The sequence below is a fragment of the Micromesistius poutassou genome (assembly GCF_964030765.1).
Source record: "Micromesistius poutassou genome assembly, chromosome: 22".
NCBI classification, from domain to species: Eukaryota; Metazoa; Chordata; class Actinopteri; order Gadiformes; family Gadidae; genus Micromesistius; species Micromesistius poutassou.
The window spans coordinates 4,410,135-4,436,256 of record NC_140292.1 but is presented as its reverse complement, the minus strand read 5'-3'; the positions used below and the strand labels follow the sequence as shown (position 1 = coordinate 4,436,256).

Sequence of the window (26,122 nt, the reverse complement as noted above, 5' to 3'; positions counted from 1 at the left end):
TGCAGTGTGGGAAGCACTTGTATTTTTCCTTAATCCACAAAGCTGTGGTTTGACAGATTCTATGTGAATCCCATTTGACTGCAGCCACTCACCAACCACCATACTCAAACGTCCTCCTAACACAATATGTACATGGTGTGTTTGTATACAAGCAATATAAAACTTGGCAAATTGAAAGATTATATGTTACTTCAGTTTAAATGTAAAAAAAAAAAAAAAAGTGAAATAGAGAAATCCTTAATTAATAAAAAAAAGAAATAGAACAACCATTGCACAAGGTGTGAGAGATGTTAACCTTCCAAACGGGTTATTTTAACCCTCTATAATACATATGTAACTGTCTCTTGACGGTTGCACCAAGTCAAGCAACTCTGGTTGGGATTTTTGTCACCATGGTCAAAAACAATGTTTCCATAACACAGATGGCGGTTTTGATACTGCAGCATGAAGAGTGCTTGAAACAAGAAAGATGGAATTCTCCAATAGCCAATAGTTGAGTTCTCTTTTTGCTATTGGTCGAGAAAAAGTAATAAATATGGAGGTCTTTGATATTGAATGAATGAGCTCTGCATGTCTGAAGTACGTCTCGAAATAAAAACAAGCACAAGACCCCTCCTATGGAAGGGAGGGCAGTACTAAACCGGCTCCCCTCTGGGGGGGGGGGGGGGGGGGGGGTAGAACGGTACCCCTTCTCTCCCACCGTCACCATGGTGACGCTAGAACAGGGTGCGATCCAGGTGAAAATGAGGCAGGGTGTTGGACGGGGAGGAAAGTTCTGGATATTTCCTCATTTACATCTTCAATTGGAGACGTTAACAGCAATAGCTACGAAAAATGAAGAATAAGAGACATGCAAAAAAATAAAATAAAATAAAACGACAAACAATACCATTAATGGCATTAACATTGCAAATGATTCATGATTGCATTGCAGTTTTTTTTCTACCTACAGAGTTTGGAAAAATAGGATGGTTATTCTTAAATACAGACGGCTAGTTCTACGTGGGAAAACCTATTGTTAATTATTTATTATTTGAAATCGGCTACAATATCCTTGTGGTTTCAACATTACATAATTGAAATACTGCTTGTCTGTTTCAATCTCACGTAAATAATTTTAAATGCACTTCCATTTGCTAATGCATTTAATCTAATTCATCCTCAAGATATTAATGTTTTCCTGAAGATACATTTTTCCCATTTCCCAACGGTTGCACTGAGACTGATTTTGCCTTGTTTACTTCATGTAAAAAGTCAAACACTTCAATGCAATTATATAACGCTAATCTCCTTTTCTTGCATAATAAAAACACATAACAGTATTTTGTTCTAGTAAAAAAACTCCATATCAACACTAACTGATTCTGTAACAGTATTAAGAACAAAACAAAAAAACAATAGCACTTTAAAAATACGAACAGCTGTATAACCAGCAAATTAATAATTTAAAGCAATATACATAAAATACCAGGCAAAACAAAAATAGGAATACATATTCTAAGCAAATATATTGAGAAAAGGGGCCATAAAAAAAAAGAAAAGGTAAAAGCCATCCATGACCCCATGATAAATGTAACGCATGTTCTCAAATCAAACTACTAATTGGTATTTATGTATCCTTCTGATAACAAACCATCTCACAATATATATCTGTCTTAAAGTGAATGAAGTATCGTTTAGGCCCGACTTTTAAGTCTTTAACGGGTTAATACAAAAAAAAGATGGATTTAATACTGTTGTCAGGTTTGAATGTAACAATGTGAAGCATAATGCACCACGCTCATTAACACTAATGTAGCCCCCAGCTTTTCTTGAATGCCAGCTCAGTCTTTAGCAATAAACAAAATGACTTCCTATTTTTGTGTTGCATTTCTTATGCAATCTCCCTCAGTTCTTCTTTATATTAACTATGCGCTTTTAAACGGGATCTGAAACAGAAAGAGAAAGTAACAAAGTAAAGAAATGAGAAGGAACACAAGCTGAGATTGAATCCTGGAGGAGGTCCAAGGTTTAGTGTCAAGGTGTTCAGACAGTCAGCACGTCATTGCTAGGTCAAATGATTTTGCCACGTGTAAAAGCAGCAAGCATCCATGCCCATGAAAACAGATGAATTATGAGAAAATGAGCGAACAGGGGAGGCAAAGTTAAGAGAAGAACTGAAAATAACAGGAGGAAGTATGGAGTGTGGAGGGAGGGGATTTATCGACCCCCCCCCCCCCCCCCCCATCTCCGCTCTGATGGACGTCCCAGAAGCGGACACACCTGGTCTCTGCATAGGGAGGCGGTTGCTAAGCGACCATGCTGATGTTGGGGCGGATGGCTAGGTTACTGCACAGGCTCGCAAACGTCGCAACATAGACTCATGCAAACAAAAACAAAACAAACAATAAGCACAGGCAAAGGGGGCGGACAAGCGCAGGCCTGGCGTCATGCAGCGAGACAGCGGCCGGTTTGGACCAGTGGGGTCCGGTCTGGACCAGCTCGGTCCAGTCCAGGCCGGTCCGGTCCAGTCTGTGAGTTGATTAGAGGAGGGCTGTTCATGCAGTGATATTGCTGTTATGGGGAAAGAGAGAAGCCAGATGTCAGATGAATCGGGGAAAGCATAGTGTTTTTTTAAGCGTCGAAATTAACTTTGTAGATGAAAACCAAAAAGACTTCAGCTTCAAATGCATTGGAAAAACAGGGCTGAATGACCTCAGCGACAGGAATACTAGTGGGTGAAAATAAATACTGAAACTTACTTTGCCTGTATGCTGTGCTAAATACTAATTTATCATCCGAGATAGTGATTACTAAACCCTAATGTCCAATCAGGTAAATAAACAAAACACTGTTGTTTTTTTTTAAATCATCAGCGTAAAATAACAAGTCCATGGCCTAAATACTATAACCATGTTACTTTGTGACTTTGAGTCCACTCGTTTCCAGTGTGAGCCACGGGGGGGGTCAGGCCATCTCTCCCTGCCACACATTGCTGTATCATGAGGTCTTTCAGAAGCACACTCCTAGGTCTACGGACTGTCAATGTACCTCACAGGAGATCCCTTGCTTCTGCTCTTAAGAATCACATCTTTCTTTCTACATTCTATGCCAAGCTCATCTCATGAGTTGGTTATTTAACAGTGGTGTAGTAAAGTGTAAGTCAGGAGTGTATACGGGTCACCTGTTCCAAAGGACAATACATTTTTGCTATTATATAAAAACACTAACTCATCATTTAAAATCACTGACAACATGTTAACCAGACTCATCACAACACAACCAACATCCTGCACAAACCCCATATCACTTTCTTTCCCGGCCACGACTCCAATTCCACAAGAAGACCCAGAGAACAAAAAAAAAAAGTGTTTACTTGAGACGGAGCGAACCTTCGAGAAAATACGATCCGTTTGTATCCAAAGACGAAACTGGCGCCTGGGTCGCCTGCTCGGAGCTACATCCACGCGTAACAGATCGTCCATCACCACCAAAAAACCTCAATCCCGTCGGACTCCGACGTCTCCGTCGCGTAGCGTCGCCTGGGCTCCGTTACCGGAGAGCAGGTAGAAATGTGCAGAGGTATACCAGGACAGGTAGAGAGGTTTCGTTTTGACGCCGCGAGCAGCAGATGTCGGGGAAGGAGGCGCCAGGCGTCTTTGTTTTTTGTTAGGACGGTAACATTAGTGGAAGCGAGGGGGCGGCCATTTATAGGAACACCAGGCAACAGAAGGGGGGGGGGGGGATAAAAGGTTTGTGTTAAAAACTCAAGTCAGCGGGCAAAAGGGGCTCATGAGTTGGCCATTTTAGGGAGGTCGATCTGACCGGATGGAGACAACCGGGGGTCGTCCTGTAGCCTTGTTTCCAGAACTTTATTTTTCTAAATGAAGGGGGCCGGAGGGGGGGGACCTCCCAAAACGATATTGGACTTGGCTTATCGTGGTAACCGGTGTGTGCTGGTGCTGGAAGATAGTGTAGCCCCGGTGGGTGGGTGTGTGTGTGAGGGGGGACTGGGGAGGGGGGTCTCCTAGCCGCGGTGGGCTCTACCTTGCGGTAGCCGGCTGGACGTGGCCCGGGTAGGAGCGGCGGCTGCTGGTGGCCTGTCTCTGGCGGGCCAGGAAGGACTGGCCGGACCCCGTGTTGGCCAGACGGTCCTCTGCGGCCTTCTTCTGCAGCGAGATGCCCTGGGGGGGGGGGGGGGGGGGGGAGAAGAGGGAGCGGTCACACGCTGCTGATGGTGCAGCTCTAGCTGATAAGATACCGACAGACAGTCTAACTTTGATTCATCAAGAAATAAATCCAGTAGTATTAAGTATTATATCTATATCTATCTATCCAAATGAGTGTAAAGTAGTATTAAAATCAATGCTTCAACACTAAGTTAAGCCTATAGCACCCCCTAGTGGTGCATGGTTTGCATGTACAACAATGTACAAATGAATAGGATAAAGAAAAAAGAAAGATGGAAGGGTAGGCCAACTAGTCTTCGAAGTTCTCTACATTGTAGAAAAAAGTAATAAAAACAAACTATACACCCAATACACCCAAGCCATTGGGTGTATTGGTAAAAAGTTGTGGAAAGTTAGCTACAGTTTGAGGGATTCTTACCATGTTGTACCAGGCAGAGACGATCAGCTTCTCTTCGTAGTCTCTCTGGGTCTTTGTCTTGTCCATCTCCTTCTGTTGGGTGGAAACAGCACAGAGTCCTCAATGTAAGGCCAATCTAAACTAAATAGGTTTGCTGCTGCCTATGGTCTACTTGAGGCTAGTTGTGGCCTATAGAATACTTAGGCCACAACTAGATGACACTAAGGTGTCGTCAGTATACCTCCAGCGAATGGAGCATTCGGTCCTTCTCCTGAAGCTGGTTCTTAAGGGCCTGCACCTCCGGACCGGAGCCTTGGTTCTGTTTGGGGTCCAATGTTCGGATAACCTGCAAAACACACACACACACACATACACCTCATTTCCGATTCCACTCCAGCAAACAGAGGAATAATGGGGAAGCAGTGTTGACGCTCAACCACCATTGCTAGTCAGAGCCGAGGGTTATGGCTCCACCCCCAAAAGCAACGGTGCATTCTGGTTGTAGGAAGCTGATAGTCTGAGTCTGACTAAATGTAAGTTTTCCTTCAGCAGGTATAATGCCAGGTTAGGGCCTTTTTCATGACTGATTGTCACATACAAACAATGTGGAGGTGTTTCAGCCTGTACATTTCTATAAGCTTCTTCATGTTTGTTCTGCAGAGCAGCAATTGAAGCAGGAATCTTAACCTCTAGAAATTTCTTCTAGAAATATCACCTGACTGCCTGCCCCATATGTAGACAAATGTAACAACAATTAAGCTGAGGGTTGTGCCTTTAGTGTAATCCTAATATACTGTAACTTCCAAATACGTGACTCAAGGTTGTGGTTTCTGCTAGTATCATGACCCCCCCCCCCCCCCCAACCCCCAGCTACCAGTGTTCTAGATAGAGGAGAGGTTGTAGCCGTATAGGTCTCGGGCTCCATGGTTATATATAGTGGATACACGCTAGTCCACTCACACTCTTTGCCTTCTCCAGGTACTTCTTGTATCTCTCCTCCATCTGCTTCATGTCCTCCTCCTTCTTCTTCAGAGCGTCCTCCAGTTCATCCACCCGTTGTGCTGAGAAAACACAAATAGAGTGATTCTAGGGATGGTATTGAGGAGTTACAGTTGGAGTTCTACTAGTGAGACTAGTGATGGTATTGAGCACTGACAGTTGTCATTATACCAGTGAGACTAGTGATGGTATTGAGCACTGACAGTTGTCATTATACCAGTGAGACTAGTGATGGTATTGAGGACTGACAGTTGGCATTATACCAGTGAGACTAGTGATGGTATTGAGGACTGACAGTTGGCATTATACCAGTGAGACTAGTGATGGTATTGAGCACTGACAGTTGGCATTATACCAGTGAGACTAGTGATGGTATTGAGCACTGACAGTTGGCATTATACCAGTGAGACTAGTGATGGTATTGAGGACTTACAGTTGGAATTATACTAGTGATGGTATTGAAGACTTACAGTTGGAGTTATACTTGGGCTCCATGTCATCGATGTAAGCATTCTTCTTCAACAGCTCATCGTTCAACTCCCGCAGCTTGTCCCTGTACAGAAACACGGGGCATTAAAACACAAAAACAGAGAAATGGGAGAGTCACCGCCTATGAAATAAGAGAAAACGAATCCGGCCTGGCATCAGCAAATATAGATGTATACAACATGGAACTTACATGTGCTCTTGGTGCTTCTTCTTTATATTAGCAGACTGCAAAACAAAAACACAAAACACTGTCAGAAACAACTTGATGGCATCAGGACGAGACAGCAGAAGGGATGTCAACATGTTTAGGACATCTTGTGGGGAATCACAAGATTTTTAATATGAAGAACCTGGCTCGGAGATGGCCAAATGTTGAAACTTTGAGCCAAAATGTTAAACCTCATTTGGCTAGATATTATACTTGGGTTGTGTTTGTAAGTTGCTTCGTATTCTCAAGTGTTATGTGAACGTTTGTGGTGTTCTTGAGAAATTTGTGAAACCACATCTTTGTCACTATATGAAATGCATATTCATAAATGAGTAGAGGTAAATCAGAAAAATATAAAGTTCTACAAGGATAAAATATACAGTTGAAGAGTTGACATGTTGTTCTAGCAAGACAATACAAGGAATTTTTGGGTGAGAAACCCAGCTAAATGTTCTACTAAGGAAGAGAATGTGAAAGTGTTTTTTTTCTAAAAAACAATCTTCTTCTAGGAAGATTCAGAGAGGATCTAGATATTTAGGAGGTAATATGCAGAGATGGTAAGAATCCAGAAAGAGGAACAATAACTATTCCACATGAAAAAACTCAATGTAATAACATACAACAAATCTAACTGGAAAATGATACACATCTTGCAAGGTCAGATCTTGAAAAGGATCTACACTCTTTGAATAAGGAACAACTAATTCATTAATAACGTATGTCTCACATTGAGTTGTTGCATGTGTTCTAGGAGGTTGACAAAGGCTGTACACAACCTCTACAGAAATGTTGTAGGGTCCCTAGCCCAAGTCATACTTACTATGATCTGATAGAAGAGAACAGGTTTGAAAAGAAAATGGAAAATCAAAAGATTTACTGAGGGGTAGAAAATAACAACTGCACACCAACCGCAAAATTGTTTACATATCCTTCACTGTAACAACTGGGTTGGTTTCAATTATTACTGCACAATATACACCACTAACTAATGATACTACAAGAGCAAAAGGCCAATGAGAAAATAGGAAATCATCCTCGGGGATAGACTCTAGAATTTGTTTATTTACAGAAGTCTGCACACGATACACTATCCTGGTAATCCAGACCCTACTTTTCGGTTCATGTGTCCCTGAGATTTTGGAGATTTTACATTTCATGTTTTTCTACTAATGTTCTATAATAATAATAATCTATAATATTAAAACTGTTTTTCCATTCTTTATTGATCCTAAGGGAAATGGTTGCCATTACAGTAAGCACTGCCTCAGACAATTGAAAAAATACAATAAATGTCAATAAGAGACTATAGACATTATAAAAAAAGAAAAGTATGCCGAGGCAATACAAACATCCAAATAAAATGAACAAATACTCAGTATCTAAGCTGCAGAACTCACATCCTCTGGGGAGAGTATCTATACTGCAGTACTGGTGAGAGTATCTAAACTGCAGTACTCGCACCATCTGGTGAGAGTGTCTAAGCCAGAGGTGTCAAACTCAATCACATTATAACAGGGTCCGCGGGCGGAATTGGTGACGGGGGGGGGGTGCGGGGGGTATGGAATTACGGGCTGCTGCCGGAGTTGACGCGCCAGGGTTACCGCGCCGAGGTACGGGATGGTACAGGATTACGGGCTGTCGAAGATTGACGCGCCAGGGTTACCACTCCAAGACGCGCGTTAACGCTGAAATGCGATATGCCGGCGGGCCAGTTCTGATAGACATTAGATATTATCTGGCGGGCCACCAGTTTGACACCCCTGGTCTAAGCGATAGTGTCTGGATACTCTCACATGGTGAGAGAGTATCTATACTGCGGTACTCACATCGTCCGCCTTCACGCCCTGTTCCTGGAGGTTCTTCTGCAGCTCCTCCACCTGGCCCTGCCCCTCGATCACACGCTGGTTGATCAACCTGGGAGTGGAGTGAACCGAGGGCTCCGTTAGCAATCTGGGAATACAATTCTGGGAATGCATTTCAAAGTGGTTGGGTTAGCTATTGACACTTTGTAGTCAGTTAGGCATGTGTGTATGTATATCTGTATGTGTACAAATACAGCGTATTAAAACATGGGCATGGTTTCCCTCAATATGATGTTCTTAAAGATTTTGCCCAAACAATACAATGCAACTAACACCTTTGCCCATTTAGTTTTGCTAAATGAGCTTGCCTTAGTCAGAACTAATTTAGGTGTTTGAGATAAAAGTGTCTTGTAATATTTGAACGTTTGTTATGGATCCCATCAAACATGAGGAACGTGTGGTGTAGCTGCAGCGCGCGTGTTCCGTGTTCCCCGACCTGTTCTCCGTCTCCAGCTCGTTCTTCCTGCGGTTGGCGTCCTCCAGGAGACTCTGCAGCAGAGCGATCTTCTCGTTGTCCGAGCCTTCCTGGGCCAGCTTCAGCATCTTGTTCTCGTGCTGCAGGCGGATCAGATGTTCCCTGTGGAAAACACATCAACAGATTCAATGAACTGATAATTCATTGAAATGTAGATTTCCGAACATAACAAAAATGGGGTTCACAAAAATGCACGTATAAAAACAACTCAACGTATGTATCAGCATCACCCCCTTTTTACCTTTAGACGGCGACAAACCCACAAATGTGGTCCAGTGTATATTTTTTTCATTAATAGCCAATATTTTTCAAGTCTCAACTATCAAACGTTTCAATCCCCTTTTACTCGCCACTTAGCTGTATTGATTCATACAGCATACAGACGATTTCTTGCCTGATGTGCTATTAAAAGAGAGAAAATAAATAGTTCAAAAGTAATGTGAAACGTGTTAAATGTTAAAATATAAGATATTTTCAAAATCTCCATTTAATTGCAACTTTACCATCATCCATAATTAGTATGAATTTGAGATGGAATAGAAAGTTGGCAATCCTCTTCTGTGGGAAGGGTGCTTTTAAGCTCTGAACTCCTCAGGGTGTGGCTCACTGTTTTTCTTGCCAACTGGAAACAACATGATTCCAGACATACTCACAGCTCTCTGCTGCTGGGTAGCACTGACTAGGCCAGAGAGATTACATGCAGGTCTCTTAAAAGTCTATGAAGAGCTCCTCAAGTGAGTGGCCTGTATTTCAAGTCAGAGCAGTGCACAGTTCACAGGGAATGCTCACTGAACGTATCAATCGACTTGGCAAAAAAACTTGGCCCAACTATTGTAGAAAACCATCTACATATGTGGGAGAAATACAGTTGAAACTCAAGTTATGAAGCCAATGAATCCCTCTCAAGAAAACTAGTCTCGCAGTTGTTCGATTTCTTTTTAAAAATGAAATAGAAAACATGAATGGGGAAAAAATTAAGTCACCACAAGAAAAGAAGCACACCAACATATTGAAATTTATACTTTAAATCGTGGCTACCAGTTGTCCCTGGAGCTATGGGGACCCAATGAATACCAGATGGGTCGGGAAGCAACAGTCAGTCTGACGCCACTCCGGCAGGTTATGTACTTCCTGCGCTCCAGATGCTCAACACACACACAGGCCTTTCCAATCTGCATTAGCAGAATCAGGAAGAGATTCAGTGATCTTAATGGTTCCCTTGCACCCATGCAGCCACATACACATGGACACAACGTGTTATTGACAAATGGATTTTGGTTATTACATAACAAAGTAATAAATGTGCTATTTTCGGTAAACGCTTTACACATGTTGTCCAGACACTTCAGGGGTTAAACCCTGAAGTTTAACCCCTGAAGTGGGGACAAAAACATTCATGATGGCCTACATCAGCTTATCGTCAGCTCATCTCAGATTTATAGATATAAATTCTAAATTGTATTTAAGAACAGAAATTTATTAAGGACATTTATTCCCGTATCTAGCACCGGAACTGCTAGATACAGGAATCCCAATGTAATTGGGATTCCTGTGTTGGTTTAAAGGGACATACCGTATTTCAGGGGTGGTGATCTCTGCAGCCAGCGAATCAGAGCCCTCTGCTGTGGCCAGTGGGAACAAACCTAAAATAACATAAGATTTGTATTATAGATGCAAATGGGATACTGGGAAAAGCACAAACTTCCCGGTTCAACTCGTCTTCAAGATACAAATAATATCTTCCATTCATCAAAGGTAATTTATTAATTAAAATTCTATCTGTTGTCATTGCCAAAGGCAATTATGCATCTTGGCATATTATAGGTGCAAGTGTAAATGTCAATTTTAATAATGTTCTATTCAAAGAAGATTTAAAGAACCAGTGAACCCACTGTTTCCACATCAACCTTATGTGATTAAAAAAAAGTCTTGGATTGAGAGTTCTATGAAAGAGGGGCGTGTCATTTCCATGGTTATGACCCACACAAAAGTTTTTTAATACTTTTTTAGTACCGTCGTTGTGTACGATTATAACGTTATAATGAGCGATGTGGTATAGGAAATGAGTGTATTCATGTCTACATCTGTGCATGTATTCATGTCTACATCTGTGCATATATTCATATCTACATCTGTGCATATATTCATAGCATATTCATCTTAGCTGATCATGTGTTCATGTTTCAGCTGTGCATGTATTCATGTCTACATCCATGCATGTATTTATTGTACCTGTGGAGAGCTGTCCCTCCTGGGCCTGAACACAATGCAGCTCATCGATGGTCTCTTTCAAGGAGTCTCGCTCTGTCCTCATACGCTAGACAGAGAAAACAATACAAGAATACACATAAATTAAACAGGAAAACAGGTTTTCAGAGAATGCTTTACACCATCACATTTCACCATCTGTAGATATTCATCAGTAATCACAGCAGACACACCTCTGTGGTTTGTTGATTTAACAACAGCCCAACCTAAATATCATACATAATCTAGAGCATATTTCTTAGCGATAGCCTGAATTATTTCACCCGCCACTCCCACAGAGTTAATTCATAAGGGGTAGACATCCATGACATTTAACACATCCTGTGTTAAACGATAAAAATATATAGTCTCTACTACAAGTAATATAAGAGCAACTGATAGCGACGTACATCTTTCTCCTTCTGTAGGGAATCCACTTTCTCCTTCAGGCGTTTGTACTCAAACTCCATCTTGTCTGCCTTTTTAGACTCCTCTGAGAGTCTATTCTGGAGTTCAACCACCTGCAAGGCAAACAGTAAGCAGACAGTAAACAATCATAAACCTGCATGTACAAACTAGAAATGAAGACACTAATGTGCTTAGAGGGCTTTATGAAAGTTAAATGTATGACGAGGGAGGGGTAGAAGGTGGTGTTCTGCTGAACTTGGCACTTGCGAAAGGTATTATGCAAAAGGTAAATAGCTGTGCTGTTATGGTTTGGATTGGCATGCATTCATGACGATGACATTTGCAAAAACAATAAGCCAGCTTCGTATGATTCATATCTGTAGGACACAGTGTTCTGTTTTTTCCTACCAGAGGAAACTCAAACATTGCTCTATTGAACTACAGAACCCAGAGTTCACTTTGACTAATCCTAATAGGAAGTATTGACTAACATCATGACAGTGACCATTGACTATTCCCATGTGCGATTGAGAAAGTAAGTGGATATTTATCTAAGAACATAACAGTGGGTTGCTAAGAAACCAAGAGGTTTATTCTGAAAGCCGTACCTGTCTCTTGTAGGTCTCCAGCTGGCCCTTGGCAGCGTTGGCCTTGCGTAGGTCCTCCTCCAGGCTGACGGTGCTCTGCATGTACATGGTGTTCTTCTCCTCCAGGAGCTTCACCTGCACAAATGGTGACACAAACACAAGCCGTGAGGACGACTTCAGAAACTGCAACTCATCATTATTCTGAACCAAAAACAACAATGGTCTTTTTGATGATCACTTGAAAGATTAAACGATTGCAATAAATAGGGAGATTTTAAAAGTATTATATATATTTTGTTTACATTTAACCCTGAAAGTGGATATGCAATGACAATTTATAGTTTCAATTGAATATTCATATTAATTGATCCTAACAACCAAGGAAAATCCCTTTGAAATTGGGCAATACGTGCTGGTATGAGCAGGGGTTCCCTGGTTTTGAATGGGAGACGTACGTGTTGTGTGTGTGTGTGTGTGTGTGTGTGTGTGTGTGTGTGTGTGTGTGTGTGTGTGTGTGTGTGTGTGTGTGTGTGTGTGTGTGTGTGTGTGTGTGTGTGTGTGTGTGTGTGTGTGTGTGTGTGTGTGTGTGTGTGTGTGTGTACCTGTCTCCTGAGGACCCCCAAGTCCTCCAACTTCTTTTTGTAGTACTCCACTGTGCCCTCCAGTTTGGACACCTTGTCTGAGGAATGCCTGTGGGTGGAAGGGTAAGTAGACTTGAACTTTCATGATAAAATGTGTGTTTTATGTTTTAAACAAACATAGTGCAGATTCATGACTTCTCTGAAATATTCCAAAGTCAACATCCCAACATGGATTATTTGCATCACCTTTGCATGTAAACACCAATTACTCCAATTCACTCAAGCTTCCCAAAACCCAACACATGTTGACTCAAAACAGGTTAGGCCCCGCCTTAAGCTGAGCCCCTCCCCTTCACGCTAGCCCAAACAGCCGGGCCTCGGACCCCCACCTGAGCACGTCCATCTCGTCCTTCAGGGACTGGGCCTCGTCGGCCAGCGAGGTCAGCTCATCGTTCTGGGAGCGGGCTTCCACCAGCTCCTTGTCCAGCTCCTCGCAGCGGATGCGGTAGTCGTCTTTAGCCGCCTCCAACCTGGTTGGTGAGCATCGAGGGACAGGGGTTAGGGTTGGGGAGTTAGATCCCAAGTGTCCACAGTCAGGCGAGATGCTGCTACGTATTGACGTTGCTCTGAATGAAAGGCATGTTGCTTTGGGTATAGCATCTGCTAAATGACTCAATAGTATGGTTTGACCATTTAAGCAGTAAACGTGTGTAACATGTAGATGTTTTAAGATAAAGTTACATGGTGTTTTTTAAAGAGCTCCTCATAAAGATCAGCTATTGAGAGTAACGGTTTCGCAAACCACTTACAACATGGCAAAATGTATAAAATGCATTAATCTCTTCAATAGCTAGCACATAAAAAAACCTCAAGAGTGTGTGTCCCAAAAGGCCCACCAAACAGGCCCTGGAAAACAATAGCTCAGTCCAATGTAACGATGTGAAAAGCTAATAATGTCTAGCCTCTTGACCTAAAAACACTTCTTCCACTTCTACCTTGAAGTCAAGATAGACAGAGACTACCGCAACTACCGAGATATTCTACCGAAGACAACCCATTTGCGCAAGTGGATGATGCTTTCAGGAGATTTTAATAACTGTCTACAGCAGCCAGTATACACAGTGGTGATTTCAAGGCTTTACAGACAATTGACTACTGCTGGCAGAGTTTGTGTTCCCCAATTACACACACACACAGATCCCTCCTCCAGCCACCTGATTGGGCAAAACAATTATGAAGAACCAGAAAGTGGAACACCCCTTTCACCCAGATTTGAGCTTGTTTGCCATCACACTTTAAATGATATATCCAAGATTTCAGATTATCAATGGCCTCATTTGTGAGACAAGGTCTTGCCTGAAGGTCTCCTCCTGCAGCTGCTCCAGTTGCGTCTGCAGCTGCAGGTGTCTGCGGCCAGCGGGGCTGTTGACGTCCTCTATGGAGTCAGAGTGGTTCAGCCTCTCCATCAGGAGCTGGTTCTCCGCCAGCAGGCTGCCCTTCTCCTCTTGCAGAGCTGTCACCTGAGAGGAGGAGGAGCAGGGGTGGGAGGAGAGGCATGGGATGGGTGGAGGAGCAGGGGGAGGAGGAAGAGGAGCAGGATGGGGAGGAGGAGGAGGAGGGTTGGAGGTAAGAGGCATGGGATCGGAGGAGGACCAGGGTGAAGAGGAGGAGCAGGGGAGGGAGGAGGAGGCGTGGGATGAATGGAGGAGCAGGGGTGGGGAGGGAGGTGTAAAAAAACAAATTACATGAAAAAAGGGAGAGTATTGTAGACAGACGGGAGTATAGGAATTGCACAGCAAAACAAATAGAGGGGAGAGTGGAAAGTTTGAGAAAACGGGAAAGACAGGTAATGGAAGGAAGGAAGGGAGTTGGGACCATGGATGAAACCAAAACAGAATAAGCAAGGAAAACAAGATAGTAGAAGAGGATTAGCAAAAATTGTGGAAAGAATTGAAAAGCAGGACAGAAGAGAATGAACAGTGATTTAGCAGTTTGCTTTTGATATGTCATCTTTGAAATGATAAAAAGATAAATTTATATATAACTGTCCTGTAAGACACAGTAAAATGGTTACAGATATTAAAAATAGCTGCTATTCCGTTGTGTAATAAAACAGCAAACAAACAAAAAGTGGGACAACGCCAACAGGGCTACATGCAGTTTTACGAGGCCTTATTATGTGATAGGCAGGGTGGCAACCGCCGCGCAAAAGCAGCCAAGCAGCGACTTGTTGGCTGGTGCCGAAATGGTGACGACTGCATGAACAGATCGAGTTTGTCTGCTTAAAAAAACATCTACCGTCAGCCACCTCAAGAGTTTAGAGCATAATATGTAGAGCTTTTTGCCCTTATCGTTTTGTAATTTAACGGTTTTTGATTTTAATGAGATAAAAACCATCAGTGAAGTAGACACCCGGTTTTGGGACCTGCTGCCTAAGGCAACAGGATTCCTTTGGGACTTTAATTAAATTTTAGACAACAAGAACGGCTACGTGCCTGTGGGAATGCGTCTATTTGTTCATTATATGCAGCTAAGCAGGAAAAGGATTATCTCTTATGATTATTACATTTCATTCATCCCTAAGAAGTTATTTAACAGGAGAAATAAATGACTTTTGAAAGAGATTAAAATATAAATAAAATAAGACTACATGTCCCATAATGCCAGTTACAGTATGTTTGCATACTGCATTATATTCTCCACTATGAAACAGACCAGTAAAAGATTAATACAATTAAAAAAAAACATTGAAACACTGATGCAAATGTGAACAAATGAAATCTTTCAATTAAGATCAAATTTAAATCAAGTATACATCAGGTTTCAAATATTTGCAAACTGAATATTATTTTTCTTGATTTTGCCCAGTGTGCCCCTATAATGTCTTGTAGCATCCCTGGGTCCAAAATATAAAGCTTGTCCCCTTCCTGTCCACCCTGGTCACATGACCATACATAGAAAAACATCAAGGGTTGACAACAGAGGAAGTTATTAGTCGAGGGGTGAGACTTGACACTCCCACACGGCAATGCAACCGACTGGTGCGCACACACATTAGGCACACACGCAGGTGCAAAGAATGCACACACATGAACACGCACAACTTCAAAAAGTGGGGGAGTCAAAGGGAATCCTAGATTCCAAAAAGGGGAGCTACGGCAAGCAGGCGGGGCGAATCCAGGGCTGTTAGACACTGCACACACCATGGATGAGAAGGGAGAATGAAAGAAAAGTGTGGATTTACCCTCTCTTCTAGTTCATTAAAGTCTAACCTCAGTCTATCTCGCTCCTCTTGGACATGGTGAGCCTTTAAAGTAAGGCACACAGCAGTGACACCGTCAGGAATGAGGTGGGGAAAATAGATTAGGTTCTTATGGAACGCTTTAAGACCAGGGTTAAAAAGGAGGAAGGTTTAGACCTGATCAAGGGATGTCAAATCTAGGTTGCACATTAAGGTTTTAAGTCATCATTAATACTGTGTTATTCATTGTAAAACGGACTATACAGCCAAAGCATCTAGATTCATTAGAACAATCGTCAAAAGGTTATCCTAAAGGCCAGCAGAGTACGAGTTAAATAAAATACCGGACCCCTACTTTATCACCAGGTGTCAAGTGGATACACATTTAAAAGGCATGTAAAATCAGTGGTAGGCTGGTAGGCTGATCAATCAATCGTATATATCTGGGTTAATCAACTGGGTCACGACATTACACCTGGTGTTGAAATACTGGCCCTTTAAGAACACGTGCTTTGATGGTCAAACCTCCCATACTTCACATGTACAGGAGGGCAGTAGGGACAGGATCTCCGTACAGACCTGCATGTCCAACTCTCGGCACCTCTGAGCGATCTCATCCTTGGTGGCAAGAGCTTCATTGAGCTCCTCCGCCGTCTTCTTCAGCTGAAAGGTAACCAGGGCAACACTTCCTGAATATACAGCTCATATTTCCACTTCCTCTGTCAATGTCAGACAACCAATCAGAGAGACAGCCCTCCTCACGTTGAGTCAAGTCCTATTTGGCTTGTTTAATTTACAAAACGTATAAATAAGGATAAAACCAAATATACAATTTAGCGGACATATACTTTGCAAGCTTGCACTATTGGAAATGGGAAATTATGCAACATTACTATAAATTTAGCAGAGTATGGTTGAAAAGGAAAATGAAGGAAATGTCCATACCTGTCTGTCTATTTCCACATAGGAGTCGTTACCTCCAGTCACTGGAGTCTCCTTGCTCATTAGCTAGACAGGGAGAGGGATTAGACCTTAGCCAAACTTTCATCACCAATTAGTTCTGTTTCACAGTTCAGTAAGAAAATAACATCAGGAAAAGTTTCACTCCCAGTCCACATTTGATTGGACAAATCCCCTGCCTGTCAATTAGCTTGGTCTACTTAAAGCCACCCGTGCGGCTCAGGGTCAGTGCATTCTAGCCGACCAGCTGCAGGAGTTCTACCTCTTGGATGGCCGTCATGACGACGTGCTGCACCGACTCCTCCATCATCATGATGGCCTGGATGTATTCTGAGAAGAAACAGACAATCAGTGTATTTTACACCAAGCACCCAGATCCGGGTACAACTGATCAGAGACACACAGCCCACACTCCGCCCGACACACACACACACACACACACACACACACACACACACACACACACACACACACACACACACACACACACACACACACACACACACACACACACACACACACACACACACACACACACACACACACACACACACACCTTGCTTCTGCTCACAGCTGACCGCACAGCCCAGGATGAGCTGCAGCATCCTGCCGAGCTCTGGCCCGTCCGAGTGTTCCCCGATGAGGTTGACGTCTGGCAGGTTGAAGTCATTAATCTGCTGGCCGAGCACCTGAGAGAGGGGTCGTTATGCTTTAATGAGCCCCAACCATTTAATAGCGGGCCTCATTAGGGCCTCAATGTAAACGTTTAATGATGTTCTGCATTCAGCCAGGAGCCTTGTTTACACGCGTCGGTACGGTAACGCAGCAAAAAGATGGTCTCCGAGAAACGATACTACAATCATGTATGTAGGGACTAAAACTGTGCACTTTAATTCGTATTCGATAGTGCTCAGAGACTCCTGGAACGCATGGTTTCCACAGTTCCCCCTGGACACCGCTGTTTAGTGGCCCTAAGTAAAGCTAAGCGGATTGTAATGGAGCTCAACATTCCTGCACTTCAAGGAGAGCTCCCGGGTCAACTGATGCCAATGCCCCTAGCAGCCAGCATTTACACCCCGACATGGGGACTCCAAAGGCCCAGAGATTACACAAACACAAGTCATTCGGCTAAACGTACAATAGGGAGCAAGGATCAAGTCTGTACTGGAGAGGGCATAGCGGTAGTGTGTGGAGACTGTGCTTTTGAACCCGTGCCCTCACGCCTCTAACCTGATACCTCTTCTTGCCCTGCATTTCAAAATAAGTCTTCCAGGTAGTAACAATGACAATAACCCACAAAATACAAAGCTCCAACATCCATGCATGAATTTGAATCACTTAGCAAAGGAATACAAAAACATACAATAACGAAACCAGTAACAGGTATTTTATACACTCATAAGGCTGTTTTCTCACCTCTTGGTTGTAATCAAGGATACCTTTAAGGACTTTCTTGAGATTGCTTATCTGAAAACACAGAAGGAAAAAGACACAAACACAACTGTAATCAACACATTCAGGGTGACGATACATCCAGCTTCAATAAAGCTTTGATTTCACTTAAATAAATGGAGTCATTAGCTTACTAATCACGGGACAGGTAGAGCGAGATGGAGGTACCGTGACTATGGAAAAACATTGAAGAGGTGAGACGAAGCAACACTCACCTTTAACCTCCAGTTGTCCCCCACCTCAGGCTTGACCCTACTGATCCAGCCGTCTGTGAAAAATGACCCGTCTCTGGAAAAAGGAGTTGATCAAATCTATGAGTACGTCCAGGGAGAGTGCACAACAACGAATGCCCCAGATGGAGAAAACACTTGATCCATCTGGAGCTATTCAAATTACATCATCAAAAGGATCATCAGGAAGTAAGACAATAGTTCATAATCATGCAACTATAGCCATTTATAAAAATGTACTCAGATGTCAGGTGGAACACAAGCGTACCCAATATTCTAGACACAGTTTCTTGTCATGAATGAGCCAAATAAAACATTGTATGCAGTCAATATCTGACCGGGGCAAAATAAAGTTAACACATCATCAAAAAGAAAAACCTAACAGAGAGGCCATCATCATGACTTGATTTCATTTAGAGTTTGGTATTCATACATTTTCTGGAGCGCCTGGGCCATGACCACGCCACTGGTCAGGTCTTCTACCGTCTTGCATGGGGCCTCCACTCCAAACGTCTGGATCTAATAGGAAAAAACAATTCACCATGAGAACAAGATACAGACGACAGCAGGAGTCACACTCACGCAGCATTGATGGGCAGAATGCTGTTTCTCGTGGAGCTGCGGAGAGGCTATGTTCTGCCCTTGATTTCGTCTGCCGTGTGCGTTTAATTTCGTCTGCCGTGTGTGTTTGAGTTCGTCTGCCGTGTGGAGGAGGCGGAGCCACGATGCTGCCGACGCGCGGGGGTTGACGTTGTATTCAGAAATCAAATCATACTTTTTTTTTTTACAATTAGAATAAAACGGAACGGATTAATAATCGATACGTGATTTGAATCGATGCAACCCGCACCGTGGCCTCTAGAATCAATGCATCGATACATATAGGTTTATTGTTACACCCCTAACTGACATGCCTGTCTGTCTCAGACTGACTGGCCTGGTCTACTGCGGAATGACAGGCCTGGTCTCCTGTAGACTGACAGGCCTGGTCTCCTGTAGACTGACAGGCATGGTCTCCTTCAGACTGACAGGCCTGGTCTCCTTCAGACTGACAGGCCTGGTCTCCTTCAGACTGACAGGCCTGGTCTCAGACTGACAGGCCTGGTCTCCTGTAGACTGACAGGCCTGGTCTCCTGTAGACTGACAGGACTGGTCTCCTGTAGACTGACAGGCCTGGTCTCCTGTAGACTGACAGACATGGTCTCCTGTAGACTGACAGGCATGGTCTCCTTCAGACTGACAGGCCTGGTCTCCTGTAGACTGACAGGCCTGGTCTCAGACTGACAGGCCTGGTCTCAGACTGACAGGCCTGGTCTCCTGTAGACTGACAGGCCTGGTCTCAGACTGACAGGCCTGGTCTTCTCTAGACTGACAGGCCTGGTCTCAGACTGACAGGTCTGGTCTCAGACTGACAGGCCTGGTCTCCCCTAGACTGACAGGCCAGGTGTCATGTAGACGGACAGGCCTGGTCTCAGACCAACAGGCCTTGTCTCAGAGGAACCGGCCTGGTCTCAGACAGAGAGCGAGGAGCAGCTGTCTAAGCAGAGGTCCACGTGTCAGAGGAGGAGGGGAGCCAGAGCACAAGGAATGTTGGAAATGCAAGCAGGAAGAGAAAGCCTGGCGGAGACTGTGGGTGTGCCTTCAAAATCCTCCTTATTGCATGGTTTTGCAATTCCCTGCAGGTTCCTTAAGGCACTAGGACTGCAAAAGTGCATAATTATTCCTGATTAGCCTATCTCACTATTTTTTAAGAATTTTTATTTTTTATTTATTTTTTTAAAACAGAACAAAGTCAACCCTAGCTAGATAACGAGTAAGAGACGTACATCACCACGACCAATACTAGACAACACAGACAACAAAGCTGTCTGGTAGCTTTGCTAAGGACTATCAGAAGCAATTCTGCAAAAAAAGGAATTAGGGAATCGTGATCAGGCATTCTAGTTCATGGCTCATATTTTCTGATGAAACAGCTGCAACTCTGAGGTCACCCACACCACATCATTTCCTCAGTAGGTCTAAAAAGGCACTGTAACACTGCTCCAACGAACACCAACCTCAGACCAGCATGCCATGCCATACCCATGGGTGGCTGGCTGTGGTCTGGTGAGATCTGGCCGTCTGCAGTTGATTGCTAGTTGTGAGACTGCCGACTTTGGCCAACATTCTGTAGTTGGGTGTTGGTGTTGGTTGGGGCAGTGTGCACCTTACTATCGATAAAACAAGTATGGTCCTGAATTGAGTGTCAGAGAGGGTTGCTTAACCTGCAGCAAGAAGCTAACAAAATGTCAGAAAGATATGATCGGATTTCATGCAAGTCACATCAGATTGCATCCATGTGCAATCCTGTACATGATGACTGGCCAAGACATGTGACATCACCCCCACACAGAAGCAACAATCCAGGAGACAGGAGAGTTTGAACCCGTCTGTGCCAGGATGACGAGCATGGGTCACGCACCTTTCAACCTGCTGTTAGTATGAGGGGGGGGGGGGGGGACTGCAGAGTCTTAACCACATTGGTTCAAACTGGAGGCGCAGTGCGGTTACAGAGTTCTCTGTTTGGAGATTGTTGATGCAGGGAAGGGTCTTTAGAAGCCGTCTTAATCTGAACAACACACTCTGAACAACAAAGTGTGTGTGTGTACAAGTCAGAGTACGAGTCAGTAAACAAGATGGCGAGACATTTGACACAGTGTTCTCGCACTCGAATTAGCGCAAGACGGTTGACATTCCAGTGTGATCATACCAGCAACAAAGGCTAGTGCTGCCATGTTCCAAACATTGGGCATACTGTAGTGCATCTCTTACTGCTGAAATGATTTGTGGCAGCTCTTGGCTCGAATCATTGGCCTTCAATATGCAAAATATTTGGTTGCTAAAATGAAATAACATAACTTGTTTGAGGCCACATCCTTTTTTTACTATTATATCCTATTGTACAATCTCCATTCCATAAAGAAAGGCTATTGCTTTCACTGTAGTCAAGGCTATTTTCCATATAGCCATGTTAGTTGTTCATGGGGGCAACAACAAGGGCCAACCCGGCCCCCGAAATGAAGAGAGCTTTGTGTGTTTACACACATGATGTTCTAGCAAGGCTTAGCTCAGCTCACCTTTTTGTGACCAAGCAGCTCAAACGATCTGAGGTCACAATTAATGTTCAAATCATACATCACAAGTGTAGATTAACTTGCCGAACATTGAATGTATTTGAAAATGTGGACAATAATGCAGAAGATTTTACGCTTTTTGGATTCCTACATATTTCAAATATCTGTTTTTTACCAATAACAATTCATAGACGACGTGAAAGCAAGGAAAATTGAACAGACAATGTCATTTCCTTAAGGCTTTGCCTTTGCACAACATCCCTCGAGCAGAAACATACAACAAGCATCATGGAATGAATGCAACATTCAAAATTAGATTTTGCATCAAAACTAGATTATCTGCTCCATTGGTAAGCCACCAATTAGTACTGACGGAAAAACAAAGACTGATCTGTAACCAAAGCATGTATAGAGGAATGAAGGAGGCCTTTTCTCCCGTTCCTGCCCGGCCGGCAGTATCTGCAAGAATGCCAGATTTCTTTATTAAGCTTTCAGTCAGCTTGCTTGTTGTGAGGGGCACAGCACTGGGTGGCTGAACCAAAACAATAGCACATGCTAGGCAAAAACAATTACCAAGGTGGCCCCCTTGCAGCAATGAACACACAAACTGACAGCAAGAGGGAGAAAAAGACAGACTAAACCAAATTTACTCAAACTTTAGTCAAAAATGTGTTTGTCTGAAGCTGTGTTTGAGTAAAATTTATATTTATTTATTTATTTTCATGTTAGGGTCAACAAACAAGGTCAACCAACCAATACTACTGCAGTGGTGAGGGACTCAAAGTGTTTTGCTGACTTAATCTTCCAACACATTGGTGACTATGCGCCAAAACATATGTGCCAAATCCAGCACAGCATTCAGTGTTTCAGTCAAGGGCATTATTCTGGCAGCCCAGATTGGACCATCCGGACTTGGGTTGAGTTTGTCGGTACAATTCCTTCTGGAGAGACAGTTCTAGGCTAATCCCAGTCTACTGTGTCATTGTGAATCACCTCATTGTGATTATAGTAATCCCTGGGCGTTGAACAACAGTGTTCAGCAGATTAAGTAAAACTACAATTTCATCAAAGGGACCCTTTTACTCTCACCATTACCATCATTATATACAACAGAACACATTACACTGATGATCAGTTAAAGTTTGTGTTTGCTAATTACGCGCTCACAGATGCCCGCCTCCAGCAACATGATTGGTCAAAACAAATAAAAGATCTTAGCTCTTCTGCCATCAGACTTCAGATATTAATCCAAAATCTGAATTGTGAGACTACGTCCTAATAGACAGATATTAGTTCTTACTTCCATTTTCAACATGTTTTTGCAAGCGTAACTCCTGAGTAGCTTATACGAATTAATAATAAGTAATAAGCATAAGCAATAAACAAGAAAAGAGTACAACTTAAATTGGGGATGCCAGGTACAATGTAAGAATACTGAAACATTAACAAATGTTTAGTGGAAATGTTTGTCTTAAACAGAGTTACACAATACGCTTCAATGGGCTGACAAGTGTGAAGAATTAATTTTAGCTCACATTCATTTCTGATATTCCTGCCTGTTCTGTTCCTTTGCTGGCTGTAACTTGTCTCAAGTGATCATTGATCGTTAATATTTCCATATCAACAATAAATATCGAAGTTCCATGTCAATATATATTTAGGCTTGGACCATACACGCTGGCTCAATGATAGTTTGGGAAGGACAGCGGCCTCATATAATTGTACCATTTCCATTTTAACTTCAAATGTGGTCAGAAACACATCCATTCACACTGATAGGCAACCATGGCATCATCCAAATGGTGATGGGAAGCCTCTCATGGCATTTTCAGCCATTTGGTGAACGACCATGTATGGACAAATGGGTGTTTGTATGGACAAAAGGGGCGTTAACAAGGTGTAAGCACATTCACTTTAACAACAGCAACTTCACAGTTGATCATAAAGGTGACCACCTAGTGCTTATGATAATCATAACCATATACATAGCTTTTGCACCATTGCAAGCTGTTCGAGTGTCTACATTCAAAATAAAATATACTAATCCGGTGAAGAAATTGGCTAGTGTTGGGGAGGCTGGCTAGCTCCTGATATTGCATTATAAGATGACTGCACAATTATAATGACGATTATTTCCAGGAGAGTAAGTTAAAGGCCATGTCCTTTGTTGAATGGATTAAGCATGGGCAAGTGGCGGTTCTCTATGAGGATGTAGGAGTGTAAGTGATTGAATCCTCCAGCATCCTTGCATGACACTAGGTAGACCAGAATAACAATGTTGTCATCTGCATCTCTGCCCGCTTCATATCTGTATTTTTAGCTGCTGGCTTGTGTTTGGATCAGTCAGGAATCTAATGTCAAATGTGCACACGCGTCAAGAAGAGTTTGACAACAAGATTCAATTGTATGCTGAATGCACGATTCCACATGCCGAGTATTATCTGGACTATTTGGAAATAATTTTGATTTGAGTACAGTGCTTCAGGGATGCATTATGTCGAGTAAGGAAAACCATATGATAACGGTATCTAGAATAGGACATCTTAAACTATAGGCCAGTGTAAACACGAGCTACCAAAGAGTCAATCATTTTGTTGAATACAAAGTGCTCACTGTTGTGCTGTAGCCCAATGTGTCTCGTCAGGTTTTGCTGAACGCATTATTAGAGGACAAATACGAACCATCATTTGTTTACTCTGTTTTGTGTTAGAGAACCCTAAGGTATATAAGGTAAAACGACGTAAGGAATGCACCCGTACAGTGGATGATCGGCTCCATAACGATGGGCATAATTGCTATGAAGAGCAAAGCCTTATATCTCAGTGATGATCTGTCTAGAATTATCTAGCACAGATCGCGTTTAAGCATAGCTATGTCGAATGTATGACATTATCAATTAAAGTAAAACTCAAATTAAAAGGACACCCCTGAACGTTTTTCCAGCGGTTTCGCTACCAACACACCGTTAGCCGGCCCAAACAACCACACAGATAACGACATTCCCTATACGTAACCAGCGTATGCCTCTGTTATGTTATGCTCCGGCCGACAGCCACCCAGCAGCTAACGTCAACGTAGCCCGTATTGCTAACATTAGCCTGGAGTGCTATGCTAACATAACCAGGATCTACTAGGGGCCGTGTGTCAGTCCACGTAATACAATAATCTTCCCTTTACACGACTTACCCATGTTAATAGGCTTTCACACAGTTCCATTCGGTCCAAAGTGCTCATCGTTGCCGAAGACTTTTGTGGCAAAACAGAGACAGGCGACGTAGTGTGCCTCGTACACTCAGGAGATCTCCGCTGCAAATCCGTCCGGCCAATCACTGACATATTCCGCTTTCAGCGCCTCGCGTGTCGTTACGGTCCGGGGTCGCTGAGGGGCGGGCCGCGACGCACTGGGCCAATAGGGTTTAAAGAAGAACCCGAGAATACTTTTCGTCTTAAATATCTTTATATTGTTCAGGTTAGGAAAAATGGGAATCAGTGTAGACGGGGTGAGAAAGTATTGCGAATGAATAATGTGATTAGTTGTATATTTCACAAGATTAAAGAGGTGGGGACAGGTGGGGAATGATGAAGACGACTTTTTAAAGTCAGGGTGTAGCATTACGGGGAGGACCGTACGAAAATACTCGACCGCACAAGTAACAATCGTCCGTATATGCTAGGTAGGATAATGTTTTATTGGACTCGATTTGAAAATGTCGATTTTTTAAAACATATAACCTCCTGGTTGTAAGAAAAAACAGGGTGTGTGGGTTCGCCAGCTGTGACGAAGGAATGCAAACGTTTCTGTAAGCATTTGATTGACGTTGAAATTAAATACATACCTTACGTCCATCACACATCTGACATAATCATACATCTGTGAAATGTACGTGGGAAAGTACCACTATGAGCTGAAGAGGTGTCGTTTGTATTTTTGCATTGATACATTTAAAACGATCATTTCCAATGCCACCATACATGTATCCTCATTTATTCTGATGAAATGTGTATGATATCAATGTCATTAAATGGGTAATCGTATGTTTCACGCGGATACAATCAACAATGAATCCCGCTGTGACGTAAGCCATAACATCCGATTGCTGCTTTCGAGAAAGGTTCCAATGAACAACCTGCCTAGTTTGGCGTCATAAACTCATCATCACTCATCATTCAAAAATGTCACGTCATACAGTCATATTTGATTGTATGATGATTTCTTAATTATTTTTGTTTTCCTGTGTCTGGCCGTTACAAATGCTTTTAACAATACAAACAGTTTTAAAGACCGGGTAAACCAAGAATAATTATGGGTTTTGAGTTTATAATACCACAGGAAAATATATTATTAACCACCCTGCCAAATTTGAAGGACTAAAAAAATCGCGAAGTATATAAAATTATGCTTCAAAGTTGATGAAAAATGAGCAGTAATCCCTGGCTCAGGACGGTGGGGGCGTGTGCGCTGCAGGCCAGGAAACCACGCCCATCACCGGAGAGAGACCGTCTTCGGTCGGAAACTTAAATAAAGTAAACGAACCGTTAACGTTACGTTTCCCACTGTGGCATCCAGGGAAGATGCACCAACGAGGTTGAAGAGGCATAACGGGCAAGCTAGCTGCAAACTGACAATTCAAACCAGACTCGTGAGCGGTAAAACCATAGACGGGTGAAACCACAGAATGCTAGTGCGCGGTTAATGTATTTATA

At 42.9% G+C, this 26,122-nt stretch overlaps 1 protein-coding gene across 3 annotated transcripts; it reads right to left on the bottom strand.

Annotated features, from left to right (window-relative positions):
* Window positions 1–24,754, bottom strand: hook3 (hook microtubule-tethering protein 3; the record flags this gene model as incomplete). 3 transcript variants are annotated; one of them, XM_084486892.1, is made up of 25 exons in its annotated part: window positions 1–1,928; window positions 4,027–4,163; window positions 4,588–4,659; window positions 4,808–4,912; window positions 5,527–5,627; window positions 6,036–6,118; window positions 6,245–6,279; window positions 8,089–8,176; window positions 8,561–8,701; window positions 10,173–10,242; window positions 10,832–10,916; window positions 11,257–11,367; window positions 11,863–11,976; window positions 12,444–12,531; window positions 12,812–12,952; window positions 13,779–13,942; window positions 15,667–15,729; window positions 16,243–16,326; window positions 16,609–16,671; window positions 16,886–16,953; window positions 17,180–17,312; window positions 18,040–18,090; window positions 18,291–18,363; window positions 18,739–18,824; window positions 24,605–24,754. In XM_084486892.1, the coding sequence occupies 25 exons, from the start codon at window positions 24,752–24,754 to the stop codon at window positions 1,904–1,906; spliced, it is 2,331 nt and encodes a 776-aa protein (XP_084343018.1). In that variant the 3' UTR covers window positions 1–1,903. The 3 variants fall into 3 exon arrangements, with proteins under 3 accessions (XP_084343018.1, XP_084343019.1, XP_084343020.1); XM_084486893.1 differs by having other exon boundaries at window positions 1–2,553; window positions 24,605–24,729; XM_084486894.1 differs by lacking the exon at window positions 15,667–15,729 and having other exon boundaries at window positions 24,605–24,729.
* Between the last annotated feature and the right edge of the window lie 1,368 nt (window positions 24,755–26,122).